The following is a 26,137-nucleotide window of genomic DNA, read 5'->3' as shown; positions in this document are numbered from 1 at the left end:
CATTAGGCCGTCTTAATGCCATAAGAATTATTAATCATTATGTCAGTTTTTCTAAAAGCATTCCAGATTTTATCCAATTCTGGGTAGAGGTTATTTATACCTTAGGATGTTCTTAATTGCTTCATGGCAAAAGAAAAAATCTGGAATAAGTTATAATTATTACCTCACTTAATATCTTTTTAAATTATAATGTTTTGGCAAATTTTGCTCATATAATTCTTTGAGCCTGGGGTGCCTTTTTATCCCCTTCCATGCCTCCAAAATTCTCCTTATCATTCAAGGCCTAAATCAGATACCACTTCCCTCATGAAAATGCCCCTAAATCCCCATCAGCATAAAACCAAAGGTTCCTCTTTGCTCCCAACTACATTGCTTCTATCTTCATTAAGCATTTGAATGATCATTTTGCTTTATGTTTTATTTACTCCTCTGCATCTGTCTTCCTGGGTTAAAATCCCTTCAGCAGAACAGAGAACATCTTATTTATTTTGCATCCCAGGAAACTGACAGGGAGCCTGGAATTAGTAAACATCCAGTAGTGATTGATTAAATTACATAAAACTGTACAGGTTTGATCAGATAGACATTGTTTTTCAGCTTGTTCTCTTTGTTTGTTTGAAGCAGTGTGCTCACTTGAATAATTATGAGACCCAAACCTCAATCAGTTAAGACAAAGAGTTTCAGTTCCTTCCCTCTTCTGGACTTAATTTTGAGTTCCACTAAGGGCCAGGAGATAAGCAAAACATTTCTGATACATATGTTGTCTTGGATTGGGACCACAACAGATACCACAGTCCAAGTGGGTGAATAATGCGCTGGATATTTGGCCTGATTTTAGGTGCTTGCAGGCAAGCTAGCTAATAATTAATTAAGGTAGGGGGCTCTCTTATAAATGTTTGTTTCAAACTACCCCACTTCTTCCCTCACTTAGTAACTGCCTCATTTATTATCAACAGATGATGTTTGAATACCTCCTATGTAGTAGGCATCTTCAGCAACTAGAAATACGGAGCTCAGTAAGGACATAGAGCTGACCCCCTATGAAGAAATAAAATAATAAAGTCTCTCTTTTAATGTCAAAAAAATCTAAAAGATTGTTTTAACAGACAATATTTACCCAGAAAGTGCCCTGGGTGAGCAAGGGAGTTTGGTTTGTAGGAGACAGGAACTATCCTAATAACTGCATTTTAAATATATACAATGTGCCACTGAAATCGCATAAGTAACACAGAACAAAGTTACCAACTACGCATGGCAACAGTAATTGCAAAGACAAATCCAGAGAGAGGGACCATCTCTGGGAAAACCCCAGCTCTGACGCTGTTCTGATCTCTCTCCACCAGTCTCTCCACTAGTCTCTCCACCGTCTCCCCGAAAGCCAAAGCCCTGCCAATCTGGTTTGATTTTGTTTTCCTATGACCTGAAACCTGATGTCCCATAGCAGGAAAGCGACTCCCAGGCTGCAATTTGTGGCTCGGATTCTGCTTACAAATACCAAGAATGGTACAAATCTTTCAGATGCTGTGAAATTATTTTCATAGAGAAGGAAATCAAGCACAATTGAAGAGTAGATTCCCAAGTGTTCCTCATCACTTGCATTCCTAAATTTATGACTAGTTAGAAACCCAGAGACCTGGGTCCTAGTGCTGGCCGCGTTTCGGCAAGTTATGTAAGTGTGGGTAAATCACTTAACTTCACAGACCCACTTTTCTTATCTTGTAAATAAAAGAGGTTGATAAGGTTATCTCTAACTACATATGACCTACCCAGTTTTGAAGTTCGGGTGGTCTCAGGTCCCTCTTGGAGCATTCTATCAAGATATCTGTAGATCAAGTTTACCTCCCAAAAATTGTTGCCAATATTAAGAAATGTTCATACACATAAACCTTCAGACTCCCCTTGAAATTTTGTAAATTATTTATTCATTCTCTGTAGTGATATGATGATCTCATATGGACATTATCAAGGTCACTAAGAGTAGAAATATTTTCCTCTTTCAAGCCTATTTTTTAAGACATAAGTATTATTTCCTTTGTTCCTAAATTATGTATTACAGAGAGACATGTAGCAATGATAAGATGTACATCCTCACAATATTTGTTTAACTTCAACAAGAATATCTCTTCCACTTATCTTCAAGTTGATCTAAATTTGGATCAAGACCATGGGGTCTTCCTGATCTCAGTTTTGTCTTCCTCAGCATGTCATATGACTCCCTTTACAGGCAAAATATGGCTGCAGGGGCATCAGCTGACAGGTCTAGACACAACAATATCTAGTGAAGAGAAGGGGAGATTCTTCCTGTGTCTCAATTGTTTTTAGCAAGGAATTTCCAGAAGCGCCCCAGGTGACTTCTCCTCAGGTCGTATTGGCTAGAATTAGTCACATGCCCGTCCTTAAATCAATATCTGCAAAAGGAATGAGTCCACCATGACTGCCTTAGACAAATCATAGTTCACTCCCTGGGTCCGTAGAGGTTGTCACCTACCCAGCACTTATGAGAAGGTGAAGTCAGGACAAAATCAAGCCTCTACCCTCAGGGAAAGGGAGATGGGATGGCTTAGGGTAGGCAAACAATGGTCACAACAGAATTAAAAAGCACATTTGGCAGGGGAAGGTGACTGGTCACAAATGAAGGACCTTTGCTATCAGAGTAGAAACCAGCCTTGACCTCCCAAAGATGAAAGATAAGGTTGCCAAACAGTGCTTGATTTCAAAGAGACCTTCAAAAGCCTAGCTAGTATTTATTCAGCAAAGTTAATGAGGATTTTTGTATATATGAGATACCATTAAAATTCCAAAGTAAATTTCCCAATCCTAAATAACATCTTTACTTGAGGACAAGACCTCAAAGCTCCCATTAGAATCTTTATTTAAAGAAAAATAAATTTTGAAGTTTAAAAATGTTCTCAGCAGTACAAAAGAATTATCCTAAATTTCTAGGTTTCACATAATTTTCTTGGGTATGAGATTTTCAAGAGGCAGAACAAACTTTTCCTGAAATCCACAAGACAAATGCAAGATGTGATAAGCATGGTTTTCTCTTCTGCCAAGCTTGTCTCAATACCTTCCCATCTTTTGTCTGCAGCTGCCCCCCCCCGCCCCTGTACTCAATGCTTTCTCTTATCCATTCTTTTCCTTGTCTCTCCTTTCCTTGCACCTCACCACTTTTCATAATAATTATGTACCATTTTCCCTCTTCTCTGACTTTCTCCCATTTCCCCATCTCTGTCTTTTCCCTTTTTATCCCTCTCCATTCCTCTTCCAACCCCATTTTCCCTTAACTGGTCCTTTTATGGCAAGTAATGCAAATGATCTTAAATGTAAAAAGTCCTTTACTACCTAAAAAAAAAAAAAAAACACTTTTTACATATATGATCTTATCTAATGTGTCCCTTAAATTGCCTGTATTATGGCTGGTCACATAGTAGGTATTCAATAAAAATTAATTTAATTGAAAAGTCTTTTCATCTTCACCTATTAATTATGCATGTTATATTTACATATAAAAATTACCTATTGTTGCATAACCAACCACCCCAAAATCTCATTGGCTTAAAATAATAATGATTTATTTCCCATGATTCCATATATTGGCTGGGCAGTTCTTCTGCTTACCTTACTTGTACCCACATGAGGCTGAATTCAGTTGGTGACTGAGCTGGGCTGTAAAGTCCAAGATGGTCTCACCCCCATGCCTAGGCTTAGGCAAAGATGGAAGGCGGGAACCACCTTCTCTCCATCTGGTCTCTCATAATTTAGTCTATCTTGAGCCTCTTTACATGTGACTTGTTTCTTTTTTTTTAAGATTTTACATATTTATTTTTAAGATTTTACTTATTTATTTGAGAGAGAGAGCAAGAGAGAGCACAAACAAGCAAGGGGAGGAGCAGAGGGAGAGAAAAGCAGACTTCCCACCAAGCAGGGATGCTGACACAGGACTCGATCCCAGGACTCTGAGATCATGACCTGAGCCGAAGGCAGACACTGACCCAACTGAGCCACCCAGGTGCCCCACATGTGACTTGTTTCTAAGACAGCAAAAATGCAGTCTGCAAAGCCTCCTAAGTCCTTGAACCAGAAATCACACATCATGATTTCTGCCTTTCTATTGGCCAATGCTAGCCATAAGGCTGGCCCCAAAGCAGAGAGAAGAGGAAACACACTCCATCTCTTGACGGGAGGAGTAGAAAAAGGGCATGTAAGACAGACTGTTGGAGCCATTTTTGGAAATAATTTACCATAGGTGGTGATGTAGTACGTGAAACTTCAAAATTTCTATTTATAAATCAGCAAGTTCAAAATCTTCATGTTGTCTAGACAGACCAATTAGAATAAAATAGAATATCTAGGAATAGGCATAAATAAATACACAGGAAATTTAGTACATGGAAAAGTCAGAATCTCAAATCTATGAGAATAAAGATAAGCTTTTTTTAATTGAAATTTTTATTGAGATAATTATAAAGTCACATGTAGTTATAAAAAATAATACAGAGAGATCCTTTGTATGCTTTGCCAGCTTTCTCTCAATGACAATATTCTGCAAAATTATAGTAAAACATCATTGACATTGACACAATCTATCTTATTCAGATTTCCCCAGTTTTACTTGTACTCATGTGGGTGTGTGTGTGTAGTTCTGTATGATTTTATCACCTATGTAAGTTTGTCTGCTACCACAGTTGATACACTGAACAGTTACGATATCACAAGGATCTCTCATGTTGTCTTTACGTAACCACACTCACCTCCTTCGCCTCCAGCCCTAACTCATAGCCCCAGCCCTCAGCAACCACTAGGCTGTTCCCCATTTCTAAAATTTTGTCACTTCAAAATATTATATGAGTCATACAGTATGTAATGTTTTTTAGGACTGGCTTTTTTTTTTCATTCAGCATAATCTCTTGGAGATTTGTCCAAGTTCTTATGTGTATCAATAGTCTGTTCCTTTTTATTGCTGAGTAGTATTCCGGGATATGTATGTACCACAGTTTGTTGAACCATTCACCTTTTAAAGGGCAGAAAGATGATTCTAGTTTTAGATTATTACAAATAAAGCTGTTATGAACACTGTGTATAGGTGTTCATATGAATATAAGGTTTCATCTCCCTGCAATAATGTCCAGAAGTATAATTGCTAGGTCATATGGTAATTGCAGTTTTCTTTTGTAAGAAACTGCCAAGCTTCTCCAATGTGGCTGTATAATTTTACATTCCCACCAGCAACATATGAGTAGTTCAGTTTCTCTGTATCCTTTCCAGCATTTGCTGTTTCACTATGTTTTATCCATTCTGATCACTATGTAATGGTATCTCATCATGGTTTTAATTTGCATTTCTTTGGGCGCCTGGGTGGCTCAGTCGGTTGAACCTCCAACTCTTGATTTCGGCTCAGGTCATGATCTCAGGGTTGTGAGATTGAGCCCCACATCAAGCTCCTCAGCATGGAGCCTGCTTAAGATTCTCCTTCTGTCCCTCCTCCCCCACCTCTCTCTCTAAAAATAATAATAATAATAAAAATAATAATAATTTTCATTTCCTGATGGATAATGTTGAATACCTTTTCATGTGCCTACTTGCTATCTGTATGTCTTCTTCACTAAAATATCTGCTCATGTCTTTTGCCATTTTCCACTTGGATTTTTTTTTCCTGAATTTACTTGAGTTTTGAGAATTTTTTATATATTCTAGATATAAGCTTTTGTTGGAATGTGGTTCCCAAATATTTTCTCCCAGTCTATAGTTTATCTTTGCATCCTTTTCACAAGGGTTTTCACAAAGCAAAAATGTTTAATTTTGATGAAATCCAATTTATCAACTTTTCCTTTTATACATCATGCTTTGGGGTCAAGTCTAAGAACTCTTTGAAAGATGGTCTTTTTCATCCATGTGTTACCACTTTTCCAGGGGAATTGAAAATATAAAGTCAAATTCAGACCTCACATCATAACCAGAAAAAAACTCCAAATGAATCAAAAAGGAATATATATGAGGAAGTAAAAGAAAAATGTTCCAGAATAATACATAAGTGAATTTACAGGCATAAATGAATACATAAGTAAATAAAATGGACAAAGGAAATGAGCAGTTCATAGAATTAAAAAAGTACAAGTGGCACCTAAACATATGAAAAGATGTTCAGCTTCTCAAAGTACAATAAAAACAAGTTAAACTTCACTGAAATACAGTCTCACATATCAGCTTGTCAATTAAATTTTAGCCACATACTCTGTTGGCAGGTGTTCCAGTCAAGGTCATTTAAAGAAAGAGAGGGCACACTTAAATGGGTTGACTATTTACAGAAAGAAAACTTACAAAGTTGCAGGTTAAGGGAACCCAATAGGCACAGAAATTAACAAAAGCTGAAAGTTACTACCACCCTTAGGCCTGAAGGAGCAAGGCAGTTAGCAATTACCAGAACCAAGAGAGACAACAAAAGTAGGAGACAGAGCTGAGGTCTTTGGTAAAGGTAGTCAGTCAACCCACTGAAAACTGTTATGAAAGGGAACGAAAACAAGCGCCATGATCTCTCTCTCTCCTCTCTCTCCAGCCTCCTTGTCTTCCTCTCAAGAAGCCATAGCACAAGGTAGTCTCTTAATGCTGAACACTGAAATCAGCCTCCCAGGTCCTAGATCAGTATGGAGAACGCTGAAGTATGGATCAGGAGAAACTATCCAGCACAGCAAGGCTCAGGGGAATCATGCCCTCTTCTCATTATTACTGAAGAAAGAAAAATTTGCACAACCCCTATAAGAGGGTAATTATCAAAATGCAACCAACTATAGTACACCCAGCCTCTGTCCCAGCAATCCCACTTCTGGAAATTTATCCTACAATTACACCTGCACTCATGGGAAATGTTGTGGTTCAAGGTTACTTACTGTAGCATCATACTTAATGTAAAAAGGCTGAAAACAATCCGTGTCCAGTTTTAAAATAAAATAAGTTATAGTACATTTGCACAATGATATACTGTGCAACAGTCAAAAAGAATGAGGAAGACCTGTAGGTATCACCATTTTCAAGATATGTTAAATAAAGGTAAGATGCAAAACAGCGTAAAGGATGCTAACTTATTGTTAAACAGAGAGAAAAATAATCTACATGTCTCCATAAAAACAATAGGAGGATATGTAAAAATGTAATAAAAAGTTACCGTAATAGGATATACAGGAACCAGAGTGTGAATGAGACTTCTCAATAAATACATTATCAATTTTTTAACATTCCTATTGATTTCTATTGATTTTATTGATTTACTTTTACTGATACATATTATCTATAAAAACGTTTTTAATTATCATGTGTTATCTTTCTTGAAATCCTAAAAATAGGCATTAATGGGGAGAAAAACATCAGAATTCACTTACAGTCTTTCCTCTCTCATAAATTCTACTATTCAAAGAATCTATCAACCCAAATGTCCAAAAGCCTGTCAGCCTTCTGAGATCATCCTTTACTTTACTATCCACATAAAATTGTTTAAATCCCCCATCCCAAATGCCACAAAGGCCAGATTGTTCCTTGAGATGCCTGAGGATTTCTGCTCTAAACCCACACTCCGCTTGGGTCCTGGCATCCGTCTATAATCTGGCATTCTTCATGTGCTGTTTTCTTTGGTCCTGCTTTTCCCGACATTTGTCCACACTCATTCCACTTCCGTTTTCACAAAGCACCATTAAAATGTGGCTGCTATAACAGAGTTTTATGGACAGCTGAAGGTTTCTGGAGGCTGTCAGGACCAATTATCAAAGACTCAGAAAAGGATGCAGTAATTGCAAAAGTAATTCCTGGGTGCCCTTTCCCTGAAGTGCTGACACTGTCTACCAGAACCTCAAGGGGGCATGCACCTTGACTGTCTTCCACTGACTAGCAATCTTACAACCCTGTAGGAGTAAGCTCTAGAAACTGAGAATGACATCAATGAATTTTATCCAGGAGAAATACAATTGACTTCCACCCTATAAAAATGATGTTCTCAAACATTACACTTTATTGCCCATAGGATATTACTCAATTTTGCATCTATTTCAGCATTCCCAATTACCTAAGTGTGTGTGTGTGTGTGTGTGTGTGTGTGTGTGTGTGTGTGTATTCTTCAAATTATCCTTTAAACAGGTGAATTTAAGCTGTGAATGAAATAAAACTTTTGTTAATGGGATAAGGATTTTAGCTTTTTGAAAATTATACTTTGGTAAGGGACACAACATACCAGGAAGTAAAATAAGAACTTCAAATTGAATGATCAGACACCCTATTCCTGACAATTCTTAGCCACTGCACAAGTATTTCTCATGGGTCCTGTGTCTCCTTGGGTCACAGGCTCCTGCCATGTTTCTCAAACACTTCTTCTTAGACTTTCCCCCATCATCCTTCTTCTTCCATTTCCCAATACCTCAAGCATCAACAGACAATTCCAAGGCGTCTATTTTTTTATAAGGTGGAGGAATTTTACTCCAAACACCCATCTGAGACTTAGCTCCTGGCCTCCTTTGAGTATGCAAGAGAAGCTTATTATAAATATTTTCTTTATAATTTAAAAAAATGCATCTATTCCTGAAGTTAATGCTGCCTTTGGCTGAGAATTTCTTCTTTAGTTGGTACATTACTTTCTATTAGACATGCAACATGTAACACCCTCCGCCAACAAAGCATGTGTGCCCCTAGAAACAAACAAAAGCCCTCTAACTTAAAACTCCCATAGCAGGAAGAGCCCCCCGTCTCCCATAGGGACTAGATTCTCCTCATAAGCACCATAGCTCTGGACCAAGTACTGATGTGGCAACTCAGACTTCACTGGGTTCTGCTTGGGTAACTGTGGGAGACTGAACTAGACACACTTCAAACTTCCTTTGAACCTTGAGCTTCAAAGAGATCACAATAATATTTAGTGAACTAAGGTTCTACTCACTAAAGTGGTCATGCTCAATGTCTAGGCAGCAAAGAAGTTGTTCAAATCCCTCCAGTCCCAACCCCCTGGAAGAGTCCTGGGAGACTCAGGAATTCCTCTAGGTCACAATTACAGTTCTTCTGTGGCTGTTTTTTTTACATCTTCATCCCCTGCTGGTCCTCTTTACCTGTCTCTGCTTCTCTGGCTCTTGACCCACCTCTGATATTGTTCCTGAGCTATGACTGTAACATCTCTGAGCAGCGACATCACTCATCCATCACTAGGGCCTCCAGGCAGGTTACACCTAGCTGCAGTCAAGGCTTTTCACTGAGACAGCAGGAGCTTTCTCATCATGCTTATAGCTATTCAGAGTTTCCCAAAAGCGTGGTCCTTTCTCTGTGGATCCTAAATAACTTCTACTAAAGGTGGCTTTTACTATTTTACTTTTCAGTAAAAGTAAAGATATGTTCACCCAGGAACAGGTCAGCAAATTATTAAAGAAGCACCTTACAACATCTAATTTAATGCAGCCTCCCATTGCATGACTCCTCTACCCACAGGTAGATTCCCTATCAATTCTGGGAACTCCCTGAAGATTAGAATGCAGCTTATACATTTATATACTTTTAACTTTAGAGACTTGCAACCTATTCACCAATCTCTAACATCATCTTCGTCATTTCAACGGGACGTGTGACCACCCATGAAGCCATGCTAGAGTTTTCCAAGCATGTTCCAGTGTTCCAAGGTCCTCAATGATTTAATGAAAGGACTCACAGAACTCAGAAAAACTGTTATGCTCAGTTATAGTTTATTATATATCAAGAGGATTCAGATTAAAACCAGCAATGGAAAAAGGTGCATAGAGCAAACTCCAGTAGAAACCAAGTATAAGCTCCCAGTTCTTCTCCTCTCACAGTGGATTCATGTGGACATCCTAATTCTCCCCCATAACAATGTGTGACAACATGCAGAGAGTGTAGCGAACCAGGGAAGGTCACCTGAGCTTTGGTGTCCAGGCTAACTGCCCATAGGACTGACCTTCAGTCTCCAGTCCCTCCAGAGGTCATGCTGATATTGACACCACGTGATCAAAGACACTCTTATCAAGCAGGGTATTCCAAGGGCTTAGAGGTTGCCTTCCAGGAGCAAGGCAAAGGTCTATCTTTCTTTGGAATGTAAAGGGTATGGACAACCTGCAAAGTTGATCTTTTACTGTACAGTTCCATTAAGACCACCCAAGAGTCTTAATACAAAAACTACTTCATTCAAAATGCAAAGGCTGCTCAAACAGCCTGCTTTATCACCTCTTAGCCATTCATTCTCCCTTCTGATTTTTCAAAATTGAATGGTCCTAATCGTTGCGATGTGTTCTCAGTTGAGAGTGACTTTCTCCTGTGGTTGTTTTTATTTCAAGAATTTCATTTGACACATAAAGAACAGAACTGCACCTATCAAAGTATGTACATTATACGTAATTTATATGTAACATTTGGGAAAATGTTAAAAATATTTTCAAAATGTCTTGTGTCCAAAATACTTGTGTTTGATGCTCAACATTAATAGGCATTTAGGCCAAAGAAATGGACCTTGTGATGATTAATTTTATGTGTCAACTTTGTTAGATCAAGGGATACCTAAAAAACTCATTAAACATTATTTCAGGGGCACCTGGGTGGCTCAGTCAGTTAAGCACCTGCCTTTGGCTCAGGTCGTGTTCTCAGGGTCCTGGGATCGAGCCCCACATCAGGCTCCCTGCTCAGCAGACAGCCTGCTTCTCTCTCTCCCTCTGCTACTCCCCCTGCTTATTCTCTCTCACTCTCTCTCTCTCTGTCAAATAAATAAATAAATGAAATCTTTTTAAAAAAAATAAATAAATAAAAATAATCATTATTTCAGTATTATGTATCTCTGAGGACATTTCCAGAAAAGATTACGTTTGAATTGGGGAAGTGAGTGAAGCAGATGACCCTCCCTAATATGGGTGGGTATCATCCAACCTGTTGAAGACCTGAACAAAAAAAAAAGAAAAGGGCAGAGGAAGGTTGAATTATCTCTTTTTCTTACTTCTTGAGCTAGGATATAGATCTTTTTCTTCCCTCGGTAATCCTGGTTCTCAGACCTTCAGGCCCAGACTGGAATCTAAACCACTGGCTCTCTGCTTCTCAGGGCTTTGAACTGCACCACCAGCTTCCCTGGGTCTCCAGCTCGAGACGGCAGATCATGGACTTCTCAGCCTCTCCAACTGCGTGAGCCAATACCTTCTTTTACATATATAAATATAAATATATAATACATACACACACACAGACATATATACTATTGGCTCTGTTTCTCTGGAGAACCCTAATACAGATTTATATCTTCATGGAACAATCGTTCCCCTCCTAGTTAAAAGCAACAAATCCAGTTCATTCAATGTATACATAAAGTTCAGAAAAGTTATCCATAAATGCATTACCTTGTATTTTCACTAATCCACATCAAATTACACCTATTCAAAAGGAAAATATGGATACTTAAATAAAAATTAAAACTTGTACATATCATAAAAGGAGAAATTAATAAGTTCTAAAAACTTAGGTAATAATTGTAGTATATGTGATAGAAAAGGTTTAATATGCTTAATTTATAAAGAATTCATAGCAAGAAAACTTCTGAATTTTTACAATTTTTAAATGTCCATAGGGATAAATGGAGAGTGATTGCTAATGAATTTTAGGGGTTTTTTTCTTAGGGAATAAAAAATGTTCTAAAATTGTGTTGATAGCTGCACAACTTTGTGAGTATACTAAAAGCCAATGAATTTTACACTTTAAATGAGTGAATTGTATGGTGTGTGAATTATATCTCAATAAAGCCACTATCATTTTTCAAAAGTCCAACCTCCCTATAAATTAAGCAAAATTAATAGTTGGTCAATACATAAAATCCCTTTTTTTTTCATGTGCTGGTAATAGTATAGAATAATGGACACGTTCATACAGACAACCTTGATAATAATGTAAATTGGTACTTTTCAGGAAGACAAACAAACTTTAAAATTATGCAGGGTCTTTAACACAGCAGTTTTGCTTCTAGCATTTACCCCCAATAGATTGCAAATGTGTCCCCAGTTTTTCACCTCTCCCTATATCCATTGCATTTTTCACGTAACCTTGAGTATATCCACACTCTGACTCTTGCTTCAGCCATGTAACTTCCTGGGGCAATGAGATATTGGCAATATTACACAACAAGAAGATAGAAAAAGTGCGTGTTTCTGCTTATATTCTCACACCTCTGTCATCACCATGAGTACATGCCCAGGCTAGCCTGCTGGATGTAATAAGAGGCTTGTAGAACAAGTCAAAGCATCCCAATTGTCCCAGCCAACAGCCAGCGATTTCCTAGACATGAAAGAAACCCAAAGGAGACCAAAAGAACCACCCTCCTGAGCCCAGCCTAAATTACTGACCCAAAATTCATGGCCATCTCCCATATGTATACCACGTCCCTTTCTCCTTTGCATGTTTTAGTCCCTCTGTTTGAAATGCCTGTTCACAGTTCCATTTGGCAATACATATTCATGCCTTATTTCATCCAGGAAGCCTTTATAAATTCCTCTAGCATATAATACATTTGTTTATACTTCTTCATCACACTTTCTTTGCAGTCTTATATGCTTTTCATGCCTTTCTGCCTCTACATGATAAACTCCTCCTGATCAAGGACTTTACTCTCTCTTTCATTCCCAGTCCTTGGTCAGTGATGAAATGCTCATTAAATGTCTGTTATATAAATGACTGAATTGACACTAGATTAGAGCCAGGAGATCTGAGCTCTGTTTCTTGATCCATCACTTGGACAAATCATGGCTCCAACATTTCAGACTTCTCACCTGTGAAATGGGTATAATATTTTATATCTCAATTTCACAAGTTGTTAGAATGATCAAATTTAATTTTTTTATTCAAGTACAATTAACATATGGTGTTATATTAGTTTCAGGTGTACAATATAATTCACCAATTCCATACATTTCTCAGAGCTCATCAAGGTAAGTATACTATTAATCCCCTTTATCTATTTCATCCACCACCCCACCCACCTCCCCTTTGGCAACCACCAATTTGTTCTCTGTATTTAAGAGTTTATTTTTTGTCTCTGTTATTCTTTGTTCATTTGTTTTGTTTCTTAAATTCACATATGAGTGAAATCATATGGTATTGTCCTCTGGTAAGGGAAACAAAAGCAAAATTAAATTATTAGGACTACACAAAATTAAAAAGCTTTTGCACAGTCAAGGAAACCATCAACAAAACAGAAAGGCAACCTTTCTGAATGGGACAAGATATTTGTAAATCCTATGTCCAATAAGAGGTTAATATTCAAAATATATAAAGAATTTATACAACTCAACACCAAAAAAACCCCCCAGATAATCCAATTAAGAAACAGGCAGAGGATCTGAATAGATATTTTTCCAAAGAAGATATATGATGGCCAACAGACACATGAAAAGATGCTCAACATCACTAATCACCAGGGAAATGCAAATCAAAACCACAATGAGATATCACCTCACAGCTGTCAGAACGGCTAAAATGAAAAACACAAGAAATAACAAGCATTGGCAAGGATGTAGAGAAAAAGGAACTCTCATACACTGTTGGTAGGAATGCAAAATGGGACAGCCACTGTGAAAAACACTATGGAGGTTCCTCAAAAAATTAAAAATAGAATTACCATATGATCCAGTAATTCCACTACTGGGTATTTACCCAAAGAATATAAAAACACTAATTCAAAAAGATATATGAAACCCTTTGTTTGTTGCAGCATTATTTACAATAGCCAAATTATGGAAGCCACCCAAGTGTCCATCAACAGACCAATGCATAAAGAAGATACACACACATACACACTGGAATATTCAGCCATGAAAAAGAATGAAATCTTGCCATTTGCAACAACAGGGATGGATCCAGATAGTATAATGCTATGAAATAAGTCAGTCAGAGAAAAACAAAACTACATGATTTCACTCATATATGGAATTCAAGAAACAAAACAAATGAACAAAGATGCAAAAAGACAAAAAAAAAAAAAAACACAAAAATCAGACTCTTAAATATAGAGAACACAGTGGTGGTTGCCAGAGGGGAAATGGGTGAGGGGATGGGTGAAATAAGTGAAGGAGATTAAGAGAACACTCATTGTGATGAATACTGAGTAATGTACAGAATTGTTGAATCATTATATTATACACCTGAAACTAATGTAACTGTATGTTAATTATACTTGAATTTAAAAACATTTAATATATAACTAAATAAAATGAACCACATCCAAACTAAAAAAAAAAAAAGATTGTCATGAGGCAATTGAGAAGCACTGAACTTTACAGATGAGCAAGCATGGATACACACTTACATAAGCAAAGAAGAGAATTAACTGCTCCAAGAGCCATCAACTACGATCCTGTTACAAGAAGACAAAGTTTCTATTTGCAAGATGAAGCTGCCCTCAGTAAAGGGAGGACAGTGACAGAACCAAGAAATGACTCCATATGAGACCACAGTCAATCCTAATGGAATTCCTGGGAGCCAGTGTCATGACCCTAAACCTTTTTAGGGAGAAAAATGAAAGAAGGGAAGGAATGGTTCTTACAATTTTCCTTTAGAAAATAAAAAACTCAAGGAGCACCTGGATGACTCAGTTGGTTAAGTGTCTGCCTTCAGCTCAGGTCATGATCCCAGGGTCCTGGGATCGAGTCCCACATTGGGCTTCCATGCTCAGTGGGGAGTCTGCTTCTCCCTCTCCCTTTGCTCCTCCCCCTGCTTGTGCTCTCTCTCAAATAAATAAATAAAATCTTAAAAAAAAAAAACTCAAGTAAATTCTATAAAAAGGGAAAATCAAAGCCTCTCTTGGAAAATAAACTATAAGACTAGCAATGGCTTTTGGCAACAGAACATATTTTTTTTTTTAAGATTTTATTTATTTATTTGACAGAGAGACACAGCCAGAGAAGGAACACAAGCAGGGGGAGTGGGAGAGAGAGAAGCAGGCTTCCCACCAAGCAGGGAGCCCGATGCGAGGCTCGATCCCAGGACCCTGGGATCATGACCTGAGCCGAAGGCAGACGCTTAAGGCCTGAGCCACCCAGGCGCCCCGCAACAGAACATATTGACCAAAACTGATTAGAAGAAGGAACATTCAATCAAAGTATATATACTGGAATAAGTAAAAGAAACTTGCAAGCAACATCTTCGCTGTCATAAATATAGATGTAAATAATATTGGTGCTAGTCCTTTATAAAAAGGCCCATGAAATTAAGGAAGCTTTTTTTTTCTATAAAGCTCTTAATTTTCCTATTAATGAAATATAAGAAGGGATTTTATCTGGAATTTCATTAGAGGGCCCAAAATTCAAATTTGCTCTGCTTAAAACAATTGAATTAACAACCAGATGAACTGGCAGTGTCATCTTTTATCAAAGCAATCAAAAAGAACTTTCAAAGTGTAGCATGTTTAAAAATTGAGGAGCACCTATATAATCAGATGACAGAAGATACAGGCAAAAATCAGAGCAGCCAACTTTGTCTTTGGGGTTGCCCAGATCTAAATAACATAGATGAGACCCACAAATAAAATATGTCAGAATCACTCAAGACCAAGATCACTACAGGGAATATATAAGAGTGGAAAGGATGAAGAAATGGGGTAAAATCATAGGGTATAGGTTACAAGCTGGTCATTATAACATCAGTGCAATAATGATCACTTACCAGTTCAGATTCAAGGAAAAGAAATAATTTTAAAAAGAAGAAAATGTGTTGTGTGCTTGGAACTATCAGGAGAAGGAGGCCTGTTCTGGTTTTCAGGAAGTTATATCATTCTCTGAACTGGAAGTGGAAAGAGAAAGGAAGAGAATTTTCCCTTATTGAACAGGTGTGTGGCCAGACATAAAGCCTGGTACCTCCATATGTTTTTTTACCTGATCCTCACAACCCCAGTAGTAGGCATTACTGATCCCATTTTATAAGTCTGAGTAACAATTTAATGAGTGCTTCTCATGTGCCCAGGAACTACACTAAAGACTTACATTAATCATCTCATTTAAGCCTCACAACAACTACTATCTGACTGCCAATGCTATCCCATTTTACGGAAGTGGAAACTGAGGCTCAGAATGTTTAAGTCACTTGTCTATGGTCATGCATGCATTAACAGTGGAGTTAGGATTTCAAAAGGCCTGGACTCTTTTATATCACATGCTCTTTCCACTACACTAAACAAAAAATTTCACATGAGGATGAGCCACAGAAAGCATGTCAATGAGGAAACTGACCCATGCAAGACCAGGCCATCAGTGGCAAAATGAGTCTGGTTTTTTTGAGCCCCAGTCCAGCTCTCTCTCCAGGTCCCAGTAAGGCCATAATAAAATCTACCAAATCAGCTAACTCTCTGATTCCATCCTCACCAAAACAAAACCTTCTTTTTTTTTTAAAGATTTATTTATTTGATAGAGAGAGGAAACACAAGCAGGGGGAGCGGGAGAGGGAGGAGCAGGCTTCCCGCCGAGCAAGGAGCCTGATGTGGGGCTTGATCCCAGGACCCTGGGATCATGACCTGAGCCGAAGGCAGACGCCCAACGACTGAGCCACCCAGGCACCCCAAAACAAAACCTTCCGATATTAACTTTGTTTCCAAAAAAAAGAAAGAAAAAAGAAAGGTTTCTCATCCTGAAAAGAAGAGGCATTAAAGAAAAGTCACTTTAAAAAATGAAGCCATTAAAGGGAAGTCACTTTAAAAGTCCCCTAAGAATTTATTTTTTTTTCTTTTTTTGAGAGGGAGAGAGAGCAAGAGTGTGAGAGGGGGATGGAGGGGCAGAGGGAGAGGAAGAGAGAGAGTCTTAAGCCCCCGACATGGGGCTCAGTCTCATGACCCTGAGATCATGACCTGAGCTGAAATCAAGTGTCAGATGCTCAACCAACTGAGCCACCGAGGCGCCCCTCCCTCCTTCCCTAAGAATTTTTTCTTAATAATTTAATCAGATGATGAGTTGATTTATGGCATAATGCCCAAATCACTTCAGCTAGCATGTGTCAAGCTGCCCAGACCTGAGCCAGCCCAAGACAAGGGCCACCAGCGTTAGATGCATTCACTCCCCCCAGAGTCTGTGGCTTAGGCAGATAATCACGAACCTAAGTTCTGATGCCATGTGCTAATTCCTTTCTCTGCTTGGACACGGGCAGAAATCATTGAGTGAGCACATCTGAACAATAAGAACTAAATGTTAATGCTCCTTGAATTGGATCATCAAGAGTGGTGCTCACGACGGCTAGCATATTCATCTCACGGAACTGAGCTCTGAGTTCCCAAACCTGTCAAAGAGAATAGAAGACTCTGGAGCAAAGGTATTACAATTAACTCCGTGGCCAAAATGCAGTCATGCAGTGTTAGATTGTGTCTGCCTCACAGAGGTTACAACATGGCAGGGGACGGAAACACCGAATAAATAACTATAAGAATGAAAAATGGCATGCATGAGCAAAGTTATGGAGCCTGGAGACCTAACATAATGTGCGGCCAGGAGGAGGAGCGCAGGTACTGCATCCATAAAGGTTTCCCTGAGCTTGTGTGTGTGTGTGTGTGTGTGTGTGTGTGTTTGAGAGAGAGAAAGATGGCGGTTCAATGAGTGGTGTTGAAAACACAGATCAACATCCTCGGAAGAGGAACAACATACAAGTATATTGATAGGGAATAAAGAGCATGATGGAACATTCAGGAACAAAAAGAAAACTCCTATTACTGGAGCAGAAGGTACAATGGAGGAGAGGCCTGGGGACACAGCTGCAGAGGCAGACAGAGATATTCTGATTTCATTCCTTGGCCTCATGAGCTTATTTAGCAAGTCTGCTCATGAGAGATGGATCTGCTCTCAGTGTTCTGCCAAAATCCAGTTTAAGAGCCTACAAGACAGAAGGCCAGACCAAACATTACATCTACTGAGACAATAATGCCATCCTATCAACCTCGTGGGAAACAGCCCACCAGCCCTTTACCCCAGAGTCAATATTACAGTTCCGCCATTTGGCTAGGAAAGCACATTTTGATTTTCTTTGGTGATTAATCACAGCCTATCAGCATAGAGACAAAAGGATTCCTTGTGCTGATCTGTGAAAGACAATTTATTAATTCATTATGGTAAGACTCTAAATATGTGCTGGTTGTTGGATTTTACACATGGGCCAAATATCCACCTCCTTAAGCCAAAACTGACTTGCTAATCGATCAATATAAGTTTCTTTGCTTCTAAAACCCAGTCAGTAGGATCCCAGAAATTCAGAGCATGCCTACACTGTAATTTCTGTGCCTCTTAATCAACAGCTTACACAGTAATTGGTAACATAATTTAACTTATTAATTCTGAATATGTTTATATTAATCCCTCATAAGAATTTCACAGAGTATCAGTTAATGAGATCCGCCCCAAAAGCCCTCTTTCACAAGAAAAGCTTATGAAACACTTACACTCAAGCTTTCTCTTCCTGCTCTGCCAAATGTTTGAACCCAAGTCTGAAAAATAAGTAGCCATGTCTAATGATTACAATTTCCATTTCCACAGGCAATTCCAGGAGTAGATGCGGCCCCACAACATATGTTTAAAATTTTTCTACATTCTACCAAATATCCAATGCGAAACTGAAAAAGTGAATTCAAAATTGATACCTAATATCCAGATCTTGAATGTATATAGATAAAAACCCAGGGTTTTCTAACTGAATTTTACAATTAATAGCTTATCGTTAGAGGTGTTCAGACATATGCTGAAGTCGGAAGGATGCCGTCGAGCAGAGGGGGAAGATGAGGACCACTGGTGTGGGCAGCTTCGCAGAGAGGAGCCTCAGTCTGTGTTCAGGACAATACTTGCGGTATGTTTTCACTTCTCAAAAGAGCCAGGTCAGGCTAGACATTGATAATTTTCACCAGAGTTTGAGGAAGGGCAAAAAAAGATACAAAACTGTGACTCGTGCACTAGACATGAAACTGTTAAAAAGCAAAACCTTAGCTCAGGGCAAATTTTTATGATAATCATCAGCTTTTAACTCCAGAAGAATACTGGATGGTAGGAGATCAGAAAGATTTCCAAAGACGAGAGTTAGGGTTGCCAGGAAAACACAAAACATCCAGTTAAATTTGAATTTCAGACAAACATCGAGTAAGTGTTTTTGTTTAAGTATGCCCCATGCAACATTGACAGTATTTTTATTTGCTAAATCTGGTAACCCCAGTGATAGGAAACTCCTTTTTTTTTAAAATGTTTACTGCCCTCCTGCTTTACCAGAATTTGAGTATGCAAGGTTGGCTGTGACATGTTGATACTAAATTGCTCTCCACACAAAAGGGAGAGGTATGGATGTTCAAGGAAAAACTGGGAAGAGTAGCACCAGCAAGGAAAGGGAAAAGAAGACATTTGGCAGAGGTCTGAGGAACATAGAAGAAGGGACACAAAGAAGGGACATTGAAGAAATTTTATGCCATTTCCCTGAGGTGTAAAATCATCCTTCTCCTCTATAAATGCATCAGGAAAATCTACATTGTTCACTGATGCACTGGGGTAGGGGTACGTAGATTTTTCTAGAGTAAATTCTTTCTTGCCACTAAGAGGTGCCAAGTCCTACTTAAAGTTTGGCACAAAAGAGTCAACATATGGATTACATGAATAACTGGAGACAGTCATCAAGCAACAGAAAATCCACATATATTTGTTTCAACCTCTGGACCAGCAAGTCTGCAAACTCACCCTAAATAAATGTGAACCAAAATAGGTAAGATTCTGCTTAGGGCTAGTGGATAACATCTCCAGAGCGAAATATAAAAGAGGGTTTGGAACCAGCCCAGACTAAAACCACTAACTTAACCACTTAGACAAGGATTTCAATGATATCCAACCCATGGAAGACTACAAGAGTACCCATACAAAGATTTTTTATTATTGTTGTTAAACACCAGCCTAATGCCATACAGGTTCAACACCGATAAACACCGACGTAGCGTTGTTAATGCAATGCCTTGTGAGTTAACTTTAACTAACTTAGTTACCTAAGTTAACCAAGTTTTTAGCTTGGTGTTTCCTTTTTTAACAACTTAACAAGCTTGGCCATTCTACAAACACTTTGCAACTAATCACTTTATAACATAAGACATTTATAGAAATGAAATCCATTTCAGTAACTTGAAGCAATGAACTACGCCATAAAACATCTCTGAAATATTTTTGAATGCCAGCTTTCAAAACAAAAACTTGGAAATGTGATTCCATTTTGATGACAAACACCTGCAACAAACTAAGAACATTTTTTCAAACCACTCTCTGAGTTCCATTGAACATCAAAGCCTGGGGGTGGGAGGCAGTTATGGTTGTTTAAAATGTTTTGTATTATTCAGAGAGAACTTAAATCAGTGAACTCACATTGATCAGGAATCTTGTACACTGCACAGGGGTACCAAAGTTCAGGTGTCTTGCTGATTCTTTGTTTTGGACATTGTGTAACTTGTCTGAATACAGCAGTTTCCATCTGTAGAAGGCAGAGCACAAGATTATTCCATGGCTGGTGTGAAAAAACACAACATGAGTCCCTGATAAACAGAGCCGGGCATGTACTGGGTGATTGATAAACACCCAGTGAATCAATAAATATTTCTTTATCTTCCCTCTAACTTTACAAAGAAGTATTAATGAAGGGGAAAATGAACTACAAACTACTTTGTAAATAATCCAAGTGATGCTATATATGTGTACATTCTAAATGCATTTTGTCTTTTCTAAAGGATATTTTGGAAATAAGGTAAAAAAAAATGCCTCTATTTAGGTAACACTCCAACTGTGAGCTGGTAGTTGGACATAAAATATTATGGCTATAACTGTGTGGATTAGGAAGAGTGTGTAGACCAAGGATTCTCAGTCTTGGCTGTACATTAATATTACCTCAGAGGCTTTTTTAAAACCTGGATTTCCAGGTTACACCCACACCCATTTAATCAAAATCTGTGTAGGTAGAACCCAGGCATCAGTATTTCCAAAAAGGGATTTCATCATGTAATCAAAGTTGAGAATGACTGATATAGACTTATTCTACTCTTTGCCCCAAAAAAGTTTGCATATAATCTAGACAATGAATAGATAAAATCCCACCCTCCATTCCTGAGAGAGTAGGGTACTGTCCCTCCTCGGCTAACAGCATTCATCTTCCTTTTCATTATGTCTACAACCGGTAGTCACAAAAATTTTATAGAGCTGACCCTTGAACAGCATGGAGGTTAGAGGCACCAACCCCCACGCAGTCAAAAACCTACATATAACTTTTGACTCCCTAAAAACTCAACTACTAATAACCTACTGTTACCAGGAAGCTTTACCCATAACATAAACAGTCAATTAACACATACTTTGTGTGTTATATGTATGTATACTATATTCTTACAATAAAGTAAACTAAAGAAAATATTATTAGAAAATCATAAGGAAGAGTATAAGTGGACCCACACAGTTCAAATCTGTATTATTCAAGGGCCAACTGTAATTCAAAAAAAGGGGGCGGGGATGGGCACTAAGGAAAGCTGAGTGTTCTGTGTTCCTCTTCCAATAAAGTTCCTCTCATGGTACTCTATTTGACGTATACTTAGAAACATTTATGTTTAAAAGAAATGCACAAGTTCTTTCAAGAAATGTCTAATAGAAACAGAATTTGGGGTCAGGCAGGGTCAAGTTGGGAACCACTGCTCCAATGTCGTCTTCTTCTGGATTTTTTGGTGTCTGAATTGACCTTGAGTCAGTCACCAAGCGGCTTTAAGCAGTAGGAGTAGAACTGGCTGAATCCACTGTGCTCAAGTCCTGAGTCCCCACAGGTATGAGATGAGAGAAAACAAGGAAACGCTCAGGGAATCCACATTCTATCCGGTGGAAGGTTCCCTGTTCCCTGCTCTTGTGACTGCAAGAAACAGTCCCACAGGCTGCCTGGAGTCATGAGGACTTAGTAGGTGGATACTTGGGGCAGTAACAGAAATGTGAATTCCAAATCTCGAAATGGTCCCACTCAACAACAGCTGTTTATTGAACCTCTGCCAGTAGAGATAGAGCAATTTTCCCTGTATTAGCTTCTACCTTCTCAGCCTTCTTCTCCTCTTACTGCCTCATACTGCATCGTTTCTCTATCAAGCTATCGTTTGTTTACTCAAGCCTACAGCTTCCTGTGCCTTCCCAGGAACCTTGTTGTTTTGTCTCTCACTGTATCTTTTCAGCTTTTGCTCCCAGTGCCCAGGCAAATCAGAAGCTCCCAAGTGGCACTCAGGCATCAGTATCTTTTAAAGCTCTCCAGAGAATTCCAATGTGCAACCACGGTGGAGAATCACTGCACCAAAGAACAGGGAACATGTGAAAGGCAAGCTGGACTTAAAATTGCAACTTTAGCCCAAAATAAAAAAATCTGAACACATCTCAAAATGCCTGGAAATTGTTCTCTTTGTATTTTAATTTTAACTCAGTGTCTCATTTCTCTTTCTATAGAGTATAAATTTATTCATATGTATTTTAATATTTTAACTGTGTTGTTTTTAAAGGCAAGCAAATACCATTGCCTTATGAAATTGTGGTCTCAGTGCGATCACTTCCTGGAGAAACCATTAGGCAAGAGATTGGGCTCTCTAATGAGTCAAGACTGCCATCTAGTGGTGACTACCTCTGAATTGCAAATACAAATCTCAACTTGTTTTAACAAAGCTTTTGGGCAAGTGGCTGTCAATTCCAACAACTTATCTGCCTGAAACAAAATGTGCCTGTTGGTAAAAGTACCTTTGCCATTTTTAAATTGTGTGTGAAAATATGTCCAGGATAAATTACTGAGATTGAACTGAACTTATAAAGGAAAGGCAACTTCTTGATTCTATAAAATAAATTTGTTTTAGTGTATTTCAAAGGTTTTATGACTGATAGGATAATTCAGAGGTTCTGTGACTGATGGGATGGAAGTAAGTGGTTGTTACACAATAGTTTATATACATCCAAAGTGAAATGAGTAGTGATAAAACCTTAGTTTATAGAGCGGGTTGAATGGTGACCCCATTCCAACCCCCCAGAACCTGTGAATGGGATCTTATTTTGATAAAGGGTCTCTGCAGATTTAATTCAGTTAGGGTCCCCAGATGAGATCATCGTCCTGGATTATCCAGGTGGGCCCTAAATCCAATGACGAATGTCCTTATAAGAGACACAGAAAAGAGGAGACGACACAAGGAGAAGGAGGCAATACCATGTGAAGACAGAGGCAGAGACTGGAGTAGATGCAGCCACAGGCTGGGAACACCTGAACCCCCGAGAAGCTAGAAGAGGCAAGGAAGGAAGCTCCGCTGGAGCCTCCAGAGGGAGTGTGGCTTTGCTGATACCGTGACCTCAGACTTCCAGCCTCCAGAAGTGTGAAAGAACAAATTTTTGTTGTCTGAAGATACTCAGTTTACAGTCATTTATGACAGTTTGTTAATGCAGTTCATTATTCCTTCCTCTTCGGTATACTCCTTTAGGAAGCAAAAATAGCATGCTTGGGAATGACCTAGGTACCAAAAGTTTTTTATTGTTATTTGCTTGTTTTATCTTTTTTACACAGGAGAGAGAATGAGCTCGACTTGAGGATGCCTCTCCAGGAAAGTACTTACTTTTTGGCCAATAGCAAACAGAATAAGGAGGGACTTCATGATTTGGTCCAACAGAAGTCAAGGGGAAAAGAGTAAAGCAGATAGTAAACCCTTCTGGAAAATCTGCCCAATTGGTTTGAAGAGCTTATACCCAAACCTGGGAGGGACTGCTAGAAATAGCTGCCTAAGGTTTTTTGTTTTTTTTTTAATATGATACATGTGAATTCATTAGTCTACAATATTACAGAATGCTATTCAATCAGTAGCATAAATATTTTACTGCCTGGTCATTATTTCCAAAAGTATTTTGGTTATCAAAGTTTTTGTTTCAGAGGGTTTTCACTAAAAATACTGATGCTGAAAGATTAGTCAACTAAAAGTCTCCAAAGAAAGTGAAGCAACAAGAATTTTGCCTAAATATGCATATGTGTAATCAGAATAATTCAAATGTCAGGTCCAGTTGGGACAATGTTGTAAATTCAACAGGAATTCAATTCATGAATTGCCCATCATGTGAGGTATCTGGAAGATATGTGAACACTGAAAACAACAATGTCAATACAATTGAATGCAGACATTAATAAACCTGTCATTTGGATCAGCAGATAATCTCGTAACTGAATATTTGGATATTTGGGGGAAGGAAATGTACAATAATCAAAGGCAGCAAATTCCCTTTAGGAATTGTGGTACCCACACATTGTATCACAAGTTTGGTTTTACTGAATAATTCATGAAGATGTCTGTTTTAAATTATTCACTGACTACAGAGTTGACAAGTAACCACTGAAGAACCATGAGATTAGCCACCAGGAGCCTCCATTTGATGTCTGACTCACTGAAGGCTGTTTTTTCTCTAGGGAACGAGAGGTTCTATGTAACATGACACTCAAGGAAGAAAGGTAGAGTCTGGTATGCTCACAAGATGTTGCTTTAAATGTGATGATAGAATTCTGGAGCCCAAGAGTCTACAAATGGTGCCACTGAAATCCACACCTGGTTCTGCAGCACTTTGATATGTCAAGGGAGTAGGTTCTGCCATTTTTCTTAATAAGTATATCGAAACATAACACTACATAAAATTTAAAATTGCTTTGTAGGGTCAAATGAGCATTTTTTTAGAGAATGAACAATGTCCCTAGGAGGGGAGAGTGTTGTCATTGTTGAATTCACTCCATTATTTTTCATGTATGTTGTTTTCAAAATCTTTTAGATACACTGAAAAAGAAGGAAGGAAGCTTCTCAAATAATGATGGCTTTCATTTAATAAATCCATGATAAATAATATAGATAAAAGAGATGAGAAGGGGTGCCTGGGTGGCTCAGTCATTAAGCGTCTGCCTTCGGCTTGGGTTATGATCCCAGCGTTCTGGGATCAAGCATCGCATCGGGCTCCCTGCTCAGCATGAAGCCTGCTTCTCCCTCTCCCACTCCCCCTGCTTATGTTCCTGCTCTCACTGTCTCTCTCTCTGTCAAATAAATAAATAAAATCTTTAAAAAAAGAGAGAGAGAGATGAGAAATCTAAAGCTCAGAATGGTTGAAGAACTTAGCCCAACATCATATAATAAGTTAAGGTTCTTCTCTTCCACAGCTGGTGCTACTTCTGGTTGATGGCAAAATACTGCCTAATAGGACCTCAAATATGTCTTTCTAATCAGCTGACCACTGGCCAAGAGCCTCTGCTCTCTAGTTCCAATGGACTCTACTGGAAGTTGGTCAAGGACAAGGACCATGTCTCTTCATCTTTACATATGCAACACCTAGCACGGTAATCATTTAAACCCATTAAGTACTCAGTAAGAATTCATAAAGTACTCAATACATATTTACTAAATGAGCAGGTAAAAAGTACAGAAAAAAAGGGGGGGGGAGCATTTAAGAGAAAACATTTCAGGTGTATTTTCCATTTCCATACATAAGTGTCAATCACATATAAACATCCCAATAATGTTGATCCATAATATACATTTAAGTAGCCCAACGTTCAGTAAATGCAAACTACTGGCAGTGGGACTTTGGCTCATAATTTGGGGAACTTAGAGGTGAATGAAAAGGAAATTTGATTCAGGGTTTTGTAATGTTCAGGTGTGTGACCCAAATAAATTATCCTAAAATGATGTTGAAGGTTTGGCCCAAATGTGATGAAAATATAACAAATCTGAATTTAGAAAGTGATTAGCAGTTTGACTATTTAAAGGTCTGCTGGTGGTTCCCTTGGATGTTAAAGCTAATATCATAAGACAAAAAATGTGTCTTTCTCCCAGTTGAACCAAAAAGTTGGTGAGCTACCTTGAAAGTTGAGATATTATTTTATGCACATCTTACAGAAATTATCAACAATAATCTGTAGACCCTAATTCTTCACCAAGGCCAATGCCATCTTTACTGTTGAAAGCATACGGTGTGCCCCTGTCCTGAAGGGACATAAGAAGGACAGGAGGTGAGCAACGGTGTCAGGGACAGGAGTCAGCTAGGAAAAGGCTTTCAAGATAAGTTTTTAAAAGAAGAGAAACTTAGAGACTTAAGAATCCAATTCTGGGGGGAAGGTGGTGAAAAAAAATGACTTG

General features: G+C 38.5%; 1 protein-coding gene across 4 annotated transcripts in view; it reads right to left on the bottom strand.

Annotated features, from left to right (window-relative positions):
• LOC144379080 (uncharacterized) overlaps window positions 1-26,137 on the bottom strand; it is a 217,304-nt gene that overhangs the window by 127,121 nt on the left and 64,046 nt on the right. For 3 of the 4 annotated variants that reach the window (XR_013441261.1, XM_078055344.1, XM_078055388.1), the window contains exon 5: window positions 20,355-20,460. Coding sequence is in view for 3 of the 4 variants with exons in the window: in XM_078055344.1 (XP_077911470.1) it covers window positions 20,355-20,460 (106 nt within the window). In the remaining variant the exon portion in view is untranslated. Of the gene's footprint in view, window positions 1-11,485; window positions 12,774-20,354; window positions 20,461-26,137 lie in introns of those variants that run through there. The other variant, XM_078055293.1, reaches the window with a different exon arrangement.

This window comes from Halichoerus grypus, chromosome 1 (assembly GCF_964656455.1).
Source record: "Halichoerus grypus chromosome 1, mHalGry1.hap1.1, whole genome shotgun sequence".
NCBI lineage: Eukaryota > Metazoa > Chordata > Mammalia > Carnivora > Phocidae > Halichoerus > Halichoerus grypus.
This window is presented reverse-complemented; position numbering and strand designations above follow the sequence as displayed.